Raw genomic sequence first — 15,693 nt, 5'->3', positions numbered from 1 at the left:
ATCGCAACCCTCGGTGTTGTGCCCGCACCTCGCTCAGCCAGTGAGCGGGAACCGGTCTGTATGTGGGCTCCGAACCCTCGGGCGGGAGCGCCGCCGCGCCTCCCAAGCGGCGCACTATCCAGTGCGCCACTGGGCCGGCCCAAGAACTTTTTTATTTTTGGAAGTTGGTGACTGCAAGGCTAGCACTGCCTCTTTTATAGGTCATAAAATGCCTCTTTGGTCTAACATATATATAGTCCCTAAGATGGTCACCTGTGGGGCCTTGGATTATGTACTCATTCAAGACCCGTCTGCGTTTAGGTAACATGCAATGCAATGCAAGGAATTTTCTTGATGCACGTCATTATGAAAAAAGATATCACATTAAGGAGTTATTGTTGAATTTTTTTAGGTATGATGATAGTATTATATGTTTCCTTTAAATGTCCTTATTGTTTAGTGAAATATTTATGGATAAAATAATATGACATTTGGGATTTGTTTTAAAGTGATGTGGGATGGGCCGGCCCGGTGGCGCACTGCTACAGTGCGCCGCTTGGGAGCGCGGCGGCGCTCCCGCCGAGGGTTCAGATCCCACATACAGACCGGCTGCTCACTGGCTGAGCGAGGTGCGGGCACAACACCGAGGGTTGCGATCCCGTTGCCGCTCCCAGTCCGGTACGGGCGCGACACTGAGGGTTGCGATCCGTTGCCGGTCACGAAAAAAGACAAAAAGGAAAAAAAAAAAAGTGATGTGGGAATGAGGGAAGAAGGGGGTACAGCAGAAACCAGACTGGCTACAAATTGATAATTATTAAAATCGCTTAATGGGGTCATAATGGTACCACAACATTAAAGTGAGATAAAGACATTAAAAAAGATAATAAAAGGAAATTATCAACAATTTAAGTACTCATTTTGAAGATTCTTTAGTTGTTTCTGATAGCCGATTCTACAAAATATTACATGAATTGAGACAGTTTTACTTCTTTTCTAATATGCATGTCCCCCCACCCCCCGTGCTAAATTGAAGTGGAGAAAGTAGACATGCTTGCTTTGTTCCTGATATTAGGGGGAAGGTATTTAATATTTCACCACTAAGTGTGATGTAGCTATAGGTTTCTATTCTAATTGCATTGAGAAGTCATGGCAGGATTTTACTTGCATGAATGACATTATCTAATTTACTTTTTTAAAAAACCGCTTGGGGGCCGGCCCGGTGGCGCACTGGATGGTGCGCCGCTTGGGAAGCGCGGCGGCGCTCCCGCCCGAGGGTTCGGATCCCACATACAGACCGGCTCCCGCTCACTGGCTGAGCGAGGCGCGGGAGCAACACCGAGGCTTGCGATCCCGTTGCCGGTCCCCGGTCCGGCACGGGGGCAACACTGAGGGTTGCGATCCGTTGCCGGACACGGAAAAAAGACAAAAGACAAAAAAAAAAATTAAAAAAATAAAAAATAAAAAATAAAAAACCGCTTGGGCTGCTGTGTGAAGAATGAACTCTAGGAAGACCAGAATCTAGAATCTTTGCGGGAAGACATCCAGAGACTGTTGGGATAGTGCAGGGAAAAGGTGTCAGTGCTTTGGGCCAGAGTGATAGCAGTGGAGATGGAGAGAAGTAGTCGAATTTGGGGGTAGAGCTGACAGGACTTGCTGGTTTGTCAAGTTTTGGGAAAAGGAAAAGAAAAAAAAAAAAAACAGGCTTCTGGCTTAAACAACTAGGTTTATTTCAGAATTGTTTTCCTGTGGATTTTAGATATTTTCGTTATTCATATTCCTCTTTAGAATGGATAATTGAAAGTGGATACAGTATTTTTAAAAATCTAGCCTTAGGTTATTCAGGATTTATTTATTTATTTTTTTTTACAGGTAGAACATTGGAGAAAGAACAATGACTAATATTTATACCAGAGTTTTAGTCAATTTTAGATATTAATGTTCTGAACTAATGTTCTATGTCTTTCTTTTTAGGTTTGTCCAAGACTGGTTTTCAGAAAGGATGGAAGTGGCCAAAGTGGATTTCTCTACAGTGTTACCACGCTTCATTTCTCTCTATATCTTCTCCTTTCTGAATCCGAAAGACTTGTGTGCAGCTGCCCAAGTCAGCTGGCCCTGGAAATTTTTAGCTGAACAGGTTTACCACATGTCACTTCCTAGTAATAGGGCACAAAGACAACTGTAAACTATAATGAGACAACTGGGGTAGCCCCCTTCCCTGAAGATGATAGCTAAGGGTACCTGAACTATAATTACCCTTAAGAGAGAAAAATGGGGATAAATGAAATACAGTAACCTATTTCTTACTTATTTACAGTAAGTAAAGGGGATATACACCATTCCAATAATTTGTGTAATTTAAAAAATCTTTAAACATTCAATATTATTTAGAAAACATTTTTATCTTGGTTAAAGAAGTTCATTTTCCTTTTAAAAAACAATTTAAGCTTTGGTTTTTATACGATATTCTTTTACCCATGATAACTCAACTCTAGAAAATTGCTACACAACCGCAGCTTCAACTGATCTGTCTTTGGCTAACATCTGTTGAAGAATATAAACCTAGATCTTTTAAGTGCAGTTAAAAGCAGTTAATAGCAGCAGCTGTTTGAAATCAACATCCTCTGTTATTAATTTTGCCTCTGGCATTTTTGTCTCTTCATTTTCTTTTAAAAGATTTAATAAAATGTAGTGGGTAGACATACTTTAAATACAAATCAGTGATTTACTTCTTTCAATTATACAAAATTTCCAGGGTGGACTTGTTTTGAGATTCTGATCTCAGAGATTAGCTAGCTCTCTATGCAGGGGCCACAGACAGAGGCTTGCTGTGAGCCTGTATTTACAGCACTTAGAAGGTTCCTCAGAACCCAGGGTTAGTAATGATGTACTGTGTCGTTTTCTTTTTACTTTTCATCTTTCTATGTCCTTATACTTAAGGTATGACTTGTAAATAGAATATGGTGGTAGTAATTGTTTACTGTTTTTTAAATTTGGCAATCTTTGGGCCGGCCCGGTGGCGCACTACTACAGTGCGCCGCTTAGGAGTGCGGTGGCGCTCCCGCCGAGGGTTCGGATCCCACATACAGACCGGCCGCTCACTGGCTGAGCGAGGTGTGGGTGCAACACCGAGGGTTGCGATCCCGTTGCCGGTCCCGGTCTGGTACGGGCGCGACACTGAGGGTTGCAATCCGTTGCCGGTCACGAAAAAAGACAAAAAGGAAAATAAATAAATAAATAAATTTGGCAATCTTTGACTTTTAACTGAGGTATTTAGTCTGTTGATATTTATGTAAATATTGATGTATTTGAGTTTAAGTCCATCATTTTACTATTTTTTTTTGCTTGTACCACCTATTTTATGTTTTTTTCTATCCTGGTCTTCCTTTCAATTAATTACATTTTTTGATTGTTATTTATAAATTCTTTAACAGTTCTTCCATGGTTACCATAGAGATTACAACATGCATCCTTGTGATATTTTACCATTTCCAAGACAATGCAAAAAGTTTAGAACCTTTTAACTCCATTTACCCTCTTTCAGTTTCTGTAGTTTTGTTGTCAAAAATTTTTATTTTTTATATATAATATAACATATAAATAATAAATTAGAAATTATAATATATATTAATATATAGCAATATACCTGAATTAAACACATAATGCACAACACATATCTCAAACTTTATTACTCTTTTTTTATATAGTCAATATTTATTTATATGTAACCACATATTTATTTTTTCTGTTGCTCTTCAAATCTTTCTGCATCTCTGGGTTTCCATTTGGGATCATTTTCCTTCTGAATTCTCTTTAATATTTCTTTTAGTGCACATCTGCTGCTGACTTCTCTTAATTTTTGTTTTGTCTGAAATACCTTTATTTTACCTTCATATTTGAAGGGTATTTTCATTGGGAATGGGAATTCTATGTTGGAAGTTTTTGTGTGGTTTTTTTTTAAATAGAGCTTTGAAAATATTTCATTGTCTTTTGGCTCCCATGCCTTTTTTCATGAGAAGTCAGAAATGTTACTGTTGTTTCTTTAAAGTTAATATTTCTATTGTTCTCCAGCTGCTTTTTGGACTGTTTTGTTTTGTTTTCAGCATTTTATTATAATGTCCCTAGGTGTGTATGTCAGTGTATGTGGTTCTTCAAACAGTTGATAGAAAGATTGATGTTATCTTTTAATTCCGTTTTTCCATGAATTTTTTGATGTACCTTCAAATGTGTGTATATTCATCCTGTTTAGTGTTTTACAGTGATTTTTGAATCTGAGATATAATGTCTAACATCAGTTTCGAAAAGTTTTCAGATGTTACCTCTTCATATATTGTTTCTATCCCATTCTCTCTCTTTTTCTCCTGAGACTCCAATATTTATATATTAGATTGATTCATCATATTCCAAAAGTTTCACATTCTCTTATATACATTTTCTACCCTTTTGGCCTTCGGTGTTTTAGTATGGATTTTCTTCTTACCTATCTTTCAGTTTATTGATTATTTCTTTAGCTGGATTCTAATCTGCTCTTAAATGCATCTGTTGGGTTCTAAATTTAATTTATTATGTTTTTCAGTTCTAGAATGTCGATTTGATTCTTTTGCCAAAATTTTTCACTTAGTCACTTACTTTCTTAGACATATTAATTATAGGGTGTGTTATTTTTCAAAGCTCATGCCTGATAGTTAAAATGTCTGGATTTCCTGAGTGTCTCTCTATAGTTACTAAAAACCAACAGAAGAAACAAACAATTCTTGTCTATTTGTATGTTTTGGTCATTTTTGATTGAGTACCAGATTCTGAGTATAAGACATTGATGGTCAGCTGCAAAAAAAAAAAAAAGAAAAGAAAAGAAAAAAAAAAGGATGGGCTGATTGGAGTCTCTGGATGATGTTATCTTCCTTCAGAGAGAATTTACTTTTGCTTCTGGCATTTGGTTAGGATACAGACAGATCATGTAAATCCAAAAGGGATGAGATATTTCAAAGCTGGCTTCAGTTCTTGTGATAGTTTAATTCATTATCATCCTTCCTGAAAAGGATCTTAACTGAAAGCCTGTGAGTACCAGACTCTTTCCCTTAGTGGGCCCTGAATTTCAATTTGTCTATTCTCTTCCCTACGAGAATGCCTAAAATTATTTATGGTTTCTAAGCTTTCTAAGTTAATAAGCTTTTCTTTGAAACTAGCATATCCTTTGAGGTAAAAAGCAATGCCAAGTATCAGGCTTATCTCTCTGTTTTTTTCTTTTTTTCTGGGGTTTGGGTTGCATAAATCTCTGTTGCATTGGTAGACCTATAATATAGCCTTCAAATAATTTTTTTAGTAATATTTTGTCTAGATATTTGATTAGATTAAATCATATGTCAAAATGGTTGCATATCAGCAATATCATATGGTTCAATCAAAATTTTTCTCAGTGGGGTGGTTGGTCTGAAACACATTACTACACCATTTCCAGAAGCTGAATTCTCAGAGTCTAGGGTTAAGTAACCAAATACTATTGGAACATTGGATAAATGTCATAGAGATGACTAGTACATATATTTATAGAATATATATATATATATATATATATTCAAAGAATATTTTTACTCTGGAGTATGCTTCTTACTTCTGAGTCAAGTGTAGATGGCAAGTCAGTAGCACCAGTAACCTCAGTGTGATTAAAAAAAAAAAAAAAGGTCTGTGTACCTGATAACAGTATTGTTAGAACACTGTCCTAAAAAAAATTTGCAACTCATCTTTCTCTCGTTTCTTTTTCTGAAGGATTGCTTATGGATGCCCAAGTGCATTAAGTTTGGATGGTTTCTGCCCTTTACTCCAGCAAATAATGAGTACGGTGCTTGGAAGCACCATTACATTGCTTGTGTGTCCACCTTGGATTGGCTAACACCTAGGGAAGCTGCTGATATTTATGGGACACTGAATGAACCCAAAAGAGAAGATGAGGAGCTACAGGAGAGACAAAGAGAAAAGTGCCTAAGGAAAATAATTTGGGAGAAAATTGCACTGCGTAAGAGTGAGTAGCATTTTAAACTTGATGCCTTATCCAAGTATCGTAGAAACAAATGGATTTGCATGCAAATTCCCACAGAGGAGGATAGTGCTATCTTTCTGGAATAGCTTGAGGGTGGCACTCCTGTGTGTGTGTGTGTGTGTGTGTGTGTGGCAGGTCACAGGGATCAACCCTGGACCTTGGTGTTATCAGCACCATGCTGTAACCAGCTGAGCTAACCAGCCAGCCCGATACTCATTAAAGTATGCTCAGGGCCAGCTCTTTTTTTCTTCCTTGTATATTTCAAATTCATTGATAAGAAAAACAAAAAGAGTTTAGATGAAGTATATAAGGTTAAATAGCAGTGCCTCCACTGCTGTCCTAGTTCCTCTCGGGGACATAAGACCAAAAATAAGGAGGAGAAAGAAGTACGACCACAGGCAAAAGCAAACACATAGGTTCAGGACAGAAGAATTGGGGTTGGTGAAAAAGGGGGAGAAACAGAAATGGGAATGGCAGCAGGAAGAATGGCATTGAAAGAAAAATTAAAAGTGGAAAGAGAGTAGAGACAGGACATGCTTTCAGCTAAGCCTTCCTAGTTGCACAGTGGATAAAGAAAGCAATAAAACAGATTTGAGTTTTCCCACCTTTTTCTTTCACTGACTCACCCTCTGGTGAGATGGGAAGTTACCTGAAGCCCAGAAGAAGGGCAGAAATGGATGTGAAGCCTATAAATCGATTAATTGTCTCCATGAGAAAAGAGTTGCTTGTTCTCTGCGCTTTGTTTCTTGAACTGAAATGACAGTGCTGAGAGGGTAAGAAATCCAAGTAGAGCATGTGAACATGGCTATGAATTATCACCATCTGGAATACTGCCGTGGTACAGCTTTACTTTTGATGCCTTTATCTATGTAGACTTGGCTGGGAGAAGCATGAAATAAACAGCCGAGCCTGCTGCTGTTTGTTTTTCAGAAGAGTTATTCAAAGTTCGACCCCCTTGGGTGAGTGGAACATGCTGCTCTAGATTGTTGCAATCCCAGTGCCAACCACGGCTCTCCCAGAGTGTGAGGGATCAACTGGGTTTACACGAAGCTTTGGAGAAACAGCTTGTTTTGGCATCGGCAGAAGCCTTGCCCAAGCGGTAAGCAAACTTCCAGCTACTGCAGGCTGGATATCATCCCCTGATACCAAGAATTAATTCTAGAATAATTTAGCTCACATGTAAGGATCTTGAATAATTATGTGGCTCATATCCTAAGACATACAAGTAAAAATAGTTATTTAATTTTGAATAACACAATCATTAACATGCTTTCTGAAGAGGGAAATATAAAACATTTAAAACTTACATTTCAAATATTCTCTTTTAAAAAATATAACAGGGATATACATATTTATTTGTTCAAATAACAAATACATAAACTGAATAACAGATGAATAACAAAATATTCTGTAGAAAGTAGGGCTCCTAATTTTCACAAAAACTGGAGATGTAAAACTTATTAAAACTTACATATTTCATTTTATAATCTCCAGAATTATTTGAAATAGATCTCTAAAGTCTTCCAAAAGCATGCAAATATCAAATTAATGTCAACAGAGAAAGATGGATAAATTTTTTAAAGGCAAATTAATTTCTAAGCAATCAATAAGTCCTCTTAATAAAAAGAAATCAAGAGCAGAAATTAAATATCTAAGTTTAGCAATATAAACTGCATTAAAAAATCAATAAAACAGAATCTAAACACAAGGGCACTTCCAAAAGCTTGTGGAAAAAAAGAATTGAAAGACAATAGAAATCTTTCCATGAACTTTGTTTACATTTTTCTTTTCTTTTTTTTAAAGACTAAGATTATAGAAAATATGTTCCCTGACCACAATAATGGAAGGACATTTAGAAAACTCACAAATGTGTGGAAATTAAATAACATTCTCCTAAATAAACAATGGGTAAGAAGAAAAATCACAGGGAAATTAGAGAGTACTTTGAGATAAAGATCAAAGCACAACATATCAAGATTTTTGTTATGTTGGGCAGGGCTCATGTGGTGCTTAGAGGAAAATTTATACTTGTAAACACCTATATTAAAAATAAGGAAAATCTCAAATCAGTAATGTAAACTTCTATCTTAAGAAAATAGAAAAAGTAGAGCAAATTAAACCAAAAGCAAATACAAGTAGGAAATAACAAGGATTAAAACAGAAATGTATGAAATAGGGAATTAAAAAACAATAGAGAAAAAAATCAACGGAACCAAAAGTTGATTCTTTAAAAAGATCAATCAAATTTGCAAACCCTTATCTAGACTGATCAGGAAAAAAGAGAGAAGAGTAAAATCACTAAAATCAGAAATAAAGTAGGGGCACTATTACATTATCACTACAGCTTTTTGTGGTGGTAAGATTTAGTTTTTTTCTCATTCTCATTTGCATTTTTGTTCTACCAGTGAGTTTTGTTCTTTCTTGTGGATTTGTGGTAGTGATTATCGTTTTTTGGATTCCAGATGTAGGACTCCCTTGAGCTTCTTGCAGAGCTGGTCATGTGGTGGTGAACTCCTGCAGCTTTGGTTTGTCTGGAAAATATACTACTTTTCCCTCATTTCTGAAGGATAGCATTGCTGGATATAGTATCTTGGTTTGCAGTTGGGTTTTTTTTAGTATCTTGAATATATCATCCCATTTTCTTCTGGCCCAAAGAGTTTATGTTGAAAAGTCTGTGGTTGGTCTGATAGGGGTTCGCTTATAGGTGATAACACTTTTCTCTTGTTCCTTTTAAGATTCTCTGTCTTTGAGCTCTGCTAATTTGACCATAATGTATCTTGGAGAGGATCTTTTTGTGTTGAATCTGTTTGGCGATCTTTGAGCCTTCTAGATTTGAAGGTCTGTGTCTCTCCCTGTACCTGGGAAGTTTTCTGTTATTATTTCAGTGAATAGGTTTTCCATGTCTTTCCTTTCTCTGCCCCTTCTAGGACACCCATGATTTGAATGTTTGTGTGCTTAAGGATGTCTGATAGCTCTCTTAGATTTTCTTCATTTTAAAAATTCTTTTTTCTTTTTTTTTTTTTGTCCACCTTGGTTATTTCAAAAAGACTATCTTCAAGATCAGAAATTCTTCTGCTTGTTTTAGTTTGCTGCTTAAGCTATCAGTTGTGTTTTTTATTTTGTTGAGTGAATCTTTCAGTTCCATGAGTTCTGCTACATTCTTTTTTAAGGTATTATTCTCTTTGTTAATTTCCTCCTTCACATCCTGAATTTTTTTTCTCATTTCATTATGTTGTCTGAGTCTTCTCATATCTCAGTGTATCTCATACTATATAATGAAATTACAACAACTTGCATCTCATACTGTATAATGAAATTACAACAATCTTAAGATTGTTGCTTGGAACTCCTTTTCTGTCATTTCAAGGGCTTCTTGCTCTATAGGATCTGGTATTTAAGAATTACTGTATTATTTTGGTTGTGTCATGTTTTCTTGGGTTTTTTTATTTCTAATAGCTACATTGATGTCTGGTCATCTGGTAGAGCAGTTGCTTCTTCTATTACTCTGGAGTGGGCTTTGAGGAGAGAGACGTCCTCCCTTTTTCCAGTCTGTTGGTGATTCTCCTTGTGTAAATGTATTGAGTGTCCAGAGGGCTGCCTGAATGGTGGCCGTGGCTGCTGTGGAGTTGAGTTGCTTTTTCAACAACTGTGGCTGTAGTGGGCCACCTGCATGAATGTGGTGTTTTTGGAGTGCTCTCTTGCCTGCTTTCGGATGGGGGGTGCTGCCCTCAACTCCTTGCCTAGGACCCCAGGTGTGCTATCTTACCTGCTTCCATGTGGAGGGGGCTGTGGCCCTCGGCTCCTTGCCTAGGAACCCAGGTGTGCTCTCTTGCCTGCTTTTGGATGGGGGGTGCTGCCCTCAACTCCTTGCCTAGGACCCCAGGTGTGCTATCTTACCTGCTTCCATGTGGAGGGGGCTGTGGCCCTCGGCTCCTTGCCTAGGACCCTGGGCATGCTGTCTTGCCTGCTTCTGGGTGGAAGGGGCTACAGCCCTTGGCTCCTTGCCTAGGACCCCAGGTGTGCTATCTTACCTGCTTCCATGTGGAGGGGACTGTGGCCCTCGGCTCCTTGCCTAGGAACCCAGGTGTGCTCTCTTGCCTGCTTCAGGGTGGATAGGGCTGTGGCCATTGGCTCCTTGTCTCTCAAATATTCTTAATGCTGCAGTGAGGCTATACTGTGGATGTAATACATTTTCTGTATAAAGTTATTGAGCAAAAATAACGTTTTCCCACAGGTTTTTATGGAGTAAGAGTATCCAAATAATATTGAAATATAACTTCCATTTATGTTTGTATGTCCAAATATAATTCTTTTATTACCCCAAATAGAGAAATGTTGACTGTATTCAGAAATCAAAGTCATACTGTGTAATGAAATTACAAGAATTTCAATTCTTACTCTGTTCATCCACTCTACCTGACATTCATAATTACCTCAATTTGTGCAGCTGCTTAGAAAATTTTTAAAAACTTTTTGCTTTGAATTCTAGAGATAATGTATGATTTCTAGATGTTTCAAACGAGGTAACTGAGGTCTAGCAAGGTGATATAATATAACATGCCCAAGTGTCGTAGAGTCAAACACTAGAACCTAAAATTCTCAAAATTCCAACACTCTTTTAACTTGACCACTGACACTACGTGTGGATCTCTTATGTCTGGACATTTTGAGTGCGTGCATGTACATTCACTAACTCAAGACACATAGAGCCTTTTAAGAAGCACAGGGAAGCTCCTGTTGTGGGTAATGTGGGGGTGGGTTGATGTGGCTGTGGAGAGGATGGAGACATTGCTGAGAAACCCCTCAGGCCCAGAAGGAAATTTAAAATCTCTTGGCTACTTCTTTTTAAGTGTTGTTTTGAACCCCTACATATGCCATTACATTCATTTTAAGTGCCCCAAGGAGCAAAGTAAGTTCTAAGAGACCTTTCCAGCTTCCCACATGAAGAAAAGGAGAGGCTCAGAGGGCAGATCTGGGAGTCCCATTTGCTGTTGTCCCCCAAGCCACAGGGAGAGTCTACAGCACTGAGGCCATGTGCCCTGTAGAGTACAACTGATGCCCAGAGGACATACTGCTGCTTACTCATCGAAAATCAAGAGAAAATGAAATCTTCCCTTATTCCCCCTTTTTCCCTATAGAAGCAATGTTTCTGGAAGCCACTCCTACCCTTTATTATCAAAGAAAAATCAGCATGGAGTTTATAAAAATGATGACAGCTGTTCATATGCTTTCCTGCCACACTTCATATTAATATCATCTCGGATTCCTGCATATGAGGTACAGAGTGTGTTATGAGGCCAGCCCTTTCCTGAATCATTTTTTCATATAAACTAGAGGGTGTATGGCAATCTTTCGGCGACCACGTGTATGAAAATGATTCATCTCCTAAAAGGAAAATCGTCTGATCTAAGTGGAAATTTAAAGATCCCGAACAGTTTTTAAAATCGAAAGCAATAAAGATTGCCATAAATCAAAATTATTTTGAAAATGCATTGAAGACCAAATTGCCTTGCACTTAGTAGGTGTCCAATAAATTCTTATCGTATTGAATTTCTTGCACTTAATCCCCCCAAAAAAGCACAGTGATTAAGAATTATTTTAAAATTTCTCTGTAATTCCAAAAGAATTTAATATTATTATGTAACCACCATCTCCAAAAGAAGAATGTCTGAAATCCTATTTTGTGATCTGTTTAATGAGGGCACCATTATACTGAAATATGCTCTTTCTGTAATAAGGTTATATATTTTAATTTTAATATGAATAATACAAAAAATAAAGAGAGCACAAAGAAGACAGGAAGACAAATGTATTTTTATACATGTCTGAATGAATATGTATGTACATATGTGTACATGTACTAGGGCACTTCAAAAAGTTCATGGAAAATTTGCATTATTTTAGAATTCTATTTTTCCATGAACTTTTGAAGTACTGTCATATATATTAATACACACACATAGGGACATATACTTAGCAAAGTTTTCAAAAAAGTTCCTATTTGTAACAAAACGGCTGTTTTCATATTATGAAATCACTTCCCCTTCTATGCATCTAGGAATTGGCTCTAATCATTGACAACTGGCGAGCTCAGTGGACCCACATGAAAGCCAGATCACAGCTTTGATCTCCATGTGGGACACAGATAGTTTCCCTAATGTCTAAAAACGCAAGCTGAGCACAGAGAATGATCAGTGACAGTGTGGGTGGATAAATAGGTTAAGTCTATTCCCGTTTGTCCTCTTTATAGAAGACTATGGCATAATTACTTATTTGATTATACATGCGGTAGGGGTTTAGGTAAAAAGCAGGACATAACCATGTGGTAGTTCTCTGTTCACTTGCACTGTGACCTCCAGGAAGTGGCATGAGGTTTTGGAAAAAAAATCAGCAACCTCAATGAATTTTCATCCTGTCTGCTGCTATGAATTAACTTTATCATAATAAAAAGTTTACTTGGTTGTTGAATTCAAAGAAAAGTGGTTTTAATATTTATTAAAATGGGGAATATTAATATTTGTCAAGCAATATTGATAATTCAGAAATTGATAAGAAGAAAACTTTAAATCTATTTAAGAAGTTCATTGCAAAATTGTATGATCTCATTTTTATTATTTTTTAAAAGTTATCTATATGTCTCTGTGCATGGTGTATACAAAGATAAAAAAGTTGGAAGAAGATCACGGTGCTCTTTTTTTGGATTAAGTACAACAAATTCATTTCAGTGATAATCTATTGGATACCTACTAAGTGCAAGGCAGTTTGGGCCTTTAATGCTTTTTCAAAATAAGTACTTATTCTGAGTAATGGAGTTATGAGTGTACTTAATTTTCTCCTCTTATAATTAGAAAAGAAATAAAATAATTTTTAAAGAAACCAATAAAGGGGGAAGCTCATATTCTTCCATAATTTCTGAAAAAATATTTAGAAATCTCAGCATATTATGTATATATTATATTTCTTTCATTAATAAGTATTCTAAAATAGTGGGCTTTGGTGTTGATAGCTTTGGTTTCATTTTCTAGATGGTGGTGGAGAGTGTTAAGGCCGGTGTCATTTCCGTGGTATATGAACACAGCGGCATGACCTTGGAGACTTTGTTTGATCGCATAGAAAAAGCTCTGGATGGGTGGAAGGCAAAGAGTATAGGAATATTTAGCGATGGAGATAGCAGAGAAATCAATTTACTCCAAGGTAGGACTGGGGATTGGCAAAGAACAATCAGACAACTTTGCGCTGATGCTGTTTGTCCCTACAAGTATATATGACCTTCAAAGTTCAGGCCAACCCCGTGGCGCACTTGAGAGAGTGTGGCGCTGGGAGCGTAGCGACTCTCCCGCCGCAGGTTCAGATCCTATATAGGAATGGCCGGTGCACTCACTGGCTGAGCACGGTGTGGGCGACACCACACCAAGGGTTGCGATCCCATTACCTGTCACGAAAAAGACAAAAAAAACCCAAAAAAACAAAGTACTATTTAAGTTCCAATTTGCTAAGAAGTGTTAATTTTGACTTTATGAAGAAAGAGGAGCAATTTTTTTAATGATTGTTTTTTAAAGTTCTGATTAAAAATACATATAAAATAAAGTTGCCATCTTAACCATTTTTAAATGTACAATTCAGTACTTTGAAGTATATTCATATTGTTGTGAACCAGATCTCCAGAACCTTTAAATCTTGCAAAACTGAAACTCTGTATGCATCAAAAAAACAACTTTTCCCCTCCCTATAGCACCTGACAACCACCATTCTGTTTCTACGAATTGGAGCACTTTAGATATCTCATATAAGTGGAATCACACAGTATTTGTCTTTTTGTGACTGGCTTATTTTACATAGCATAATGTCCTCAAGGTTCATTCATGTTATAGCACGTGACAGAATTTCCTTCCTTTTTAAAGGTGAATCATATTCTTTTTTTTTTTTTTCCTTTTTGTCTTTTTTTACTGACCCGTAACGGGATCGCAACCCTCGGTGTTGTGCCCGCACCACGCTCAGCCAGTGAGCGGGAACCGGTCTCCACATGGGATCCGAACCCTCGGTGGGAGTGCCGCTGCACTCCAAGCGGCGCACTCTCTAGTGCGCCACCGGGCCGGCCCAAGGTGAATCATATTCTAATGCTTGTATAGACCACATGTTGTTTATCCATTCATCCACTGATGGACATTTAGTTACTTCCACCTTTTGACTATTGTGAATAGTGCTGATACAAACATAGGTGTGCAAATATTTCCTTGAGATTGTACTTTCAGTCCTTTTGGATATATACCCAGAAGCAGGATTGCTGGATCATATGGTAGTTCTATTTTTAATTTTCTGAGGAACTTACATACTGTTTTCCATAGCATTTGTACCCTTTTATAATTTCATCAACAATGCACAAGGGTTCCAATTTCTCCACATCCTTGTCAACACTTGTTACTTTCTGTTTTGTTTTGTTTTTATAGTATCCATCCTAATGGATAGGAGGTAATGTCTCATTATAGTTTTCATTTGAATTTCTGTGATGATGTCGAGGATCGATGCATGTTGGCATGTATATCTTCTGTAGAGAAATGTCTGTTCAAGTCCTTTGCCCATTTTTAAAGTTGAGTTGTTTGACTTTTTCGTGTGTTGAGTTGTAGAAGTTCTTCATATATTCTGGATATTAACCTGTTATCAGATATATGATTTGCAAATATTTTCTTACATTCTGTAGGTTTCCTTTTCACTTTGTTGATTGTGTCCTTTGAGGCACCAAAGCTTTAAGTTTGATGGAGTGAAGCAATTTTAATAGCAGCAAATACCAAGATCTATAAATTGCTGTGCACTGACAACATTCGTTATACTCCCACTTGGCTTATACCACAAAGGAAAGGAATGGCTGACATCATGAACTTGTTAAATGGCGGCTTTCAAAAATCTCAGTGATTATTCTTTTCTGGAGGAAGGAGATGATGAATGTTTTAGAAGTAAACTTCTAGTTTCTGTTCTTCTTTATATAACTTGCATCCTTCCTTGCTTATACTAAAAGTAGAATTGTTTTAAATTTTACCAACATAAAATCTTTTATCCTTGTGGGTGAGGGAAGAGAGGGAGAAAAATGGTTAAGGATCCAGCTGGCAGAGAACTTACAAAATGGCAGAGTGAGTCCCTGAATCACCCATCAAACTGCCATCTCTGGGGCTGGAACTCAGCATACTTGGAACAGTTTCAGTGAATTTTATTATTGGCAAAAACTAACTGCTTTTTGTTTAGCTTTACCTTATTTTGGGCTTTCCTTATTTGGTTTACCTGTGCCTGGAGTAAGTTGTGTTCCATATTCACTTTTGTATATCCCCCCAGAGTAAACTCAGGTGCTATTTGTTTGGGGTTTAAATTTATGATGAATGACATGGTAACTCTTCTGTAGATGGTGGAGAGGCATCACCTGCAAGTTTATATTATGGCAGTAAGTTCACCTCATATGGAGTAGCTTATTAAAGTTTCCTGATCTCAGCTTTTTCTTCTTCAGATGAGAAAGGATTCCAAACTCTGCCTTTTCCTTATTATTTTTTTAAAGTAATAGTAACAATAACAAAATACCTCAAGGAACTAGTTTTCTTCTATATAATTGTGGTGTCTTCCCAAAAGCTTTTGCTTTAAAAATGACACCAATGCAAAATCTCTTATCGCATCACTCAAAGAGGTCCTTGCATCAC

At 37.2% G+C, this 15,693-nt stretch overlaps 1 protein-coding gene across 6 annotated transcripts in view; it reads left to right on the top strand.

The window, feature by feature from the left end:
• The window catches only part of ECT2L (epithelial cell transforming 2 like), a 102,776-nt gene that overhangs the window by 54,160 nt on the left and 32,923 nt on the right, over positions 1 to 15,693 (top strand). For all 6 annotated transcript variants that reach the window (XR_550005.1, XM_008565570.1, XM_008565564.1 and 3 more), the window contains exons 4-8: positions 1,951 to 2,113; positions 5,743 to 5,995; positions 6,944 to 7,112; positions 11,152 to 11,290; positions 13,039 to 13,207. Coding sequence is in view for 5 of the 6 variants with exons in the window: in XM_008565570.1 (XP_008563792.1) it covers positions 1,951 to 2,113; positions 5,743 to 5,995; positions 6,944 to 7,112; positions 11,152 to 11,290; positions 13,039 to 13,207 (893 nt within the window). In the remaining variant the exon portion in view is untranslated. The remainder of the gene's footprint in view (positions 1 to 1,950; positions 2,114 to 5,742; positions 5,996 to 6,943; positions 7,113 to 11,151; positions 11,291 to 13,038; positions 13,208 to 15,693) is intronic.

Source organism: Galeopterus variegatus, unplaced genomic scaffold (genome assembly GCF_000696425.1).
Source record: "Galeopterus variegatus unplaced genomic scaffold, G_variegatus-3.0.2 Scaffold200, whole genome shotgun sequence".
NCBI classification, from domain to species: domain Eukaryota; kingdom Metazoa; phylum Chordata; class Mammalia; order Dermoptera; family Cynocephalidae; genus Galeopterus; species Galeopterus variegatus.
This window is presented reverse-complemented; position numbering and strand designations above follow the sequence as displayed.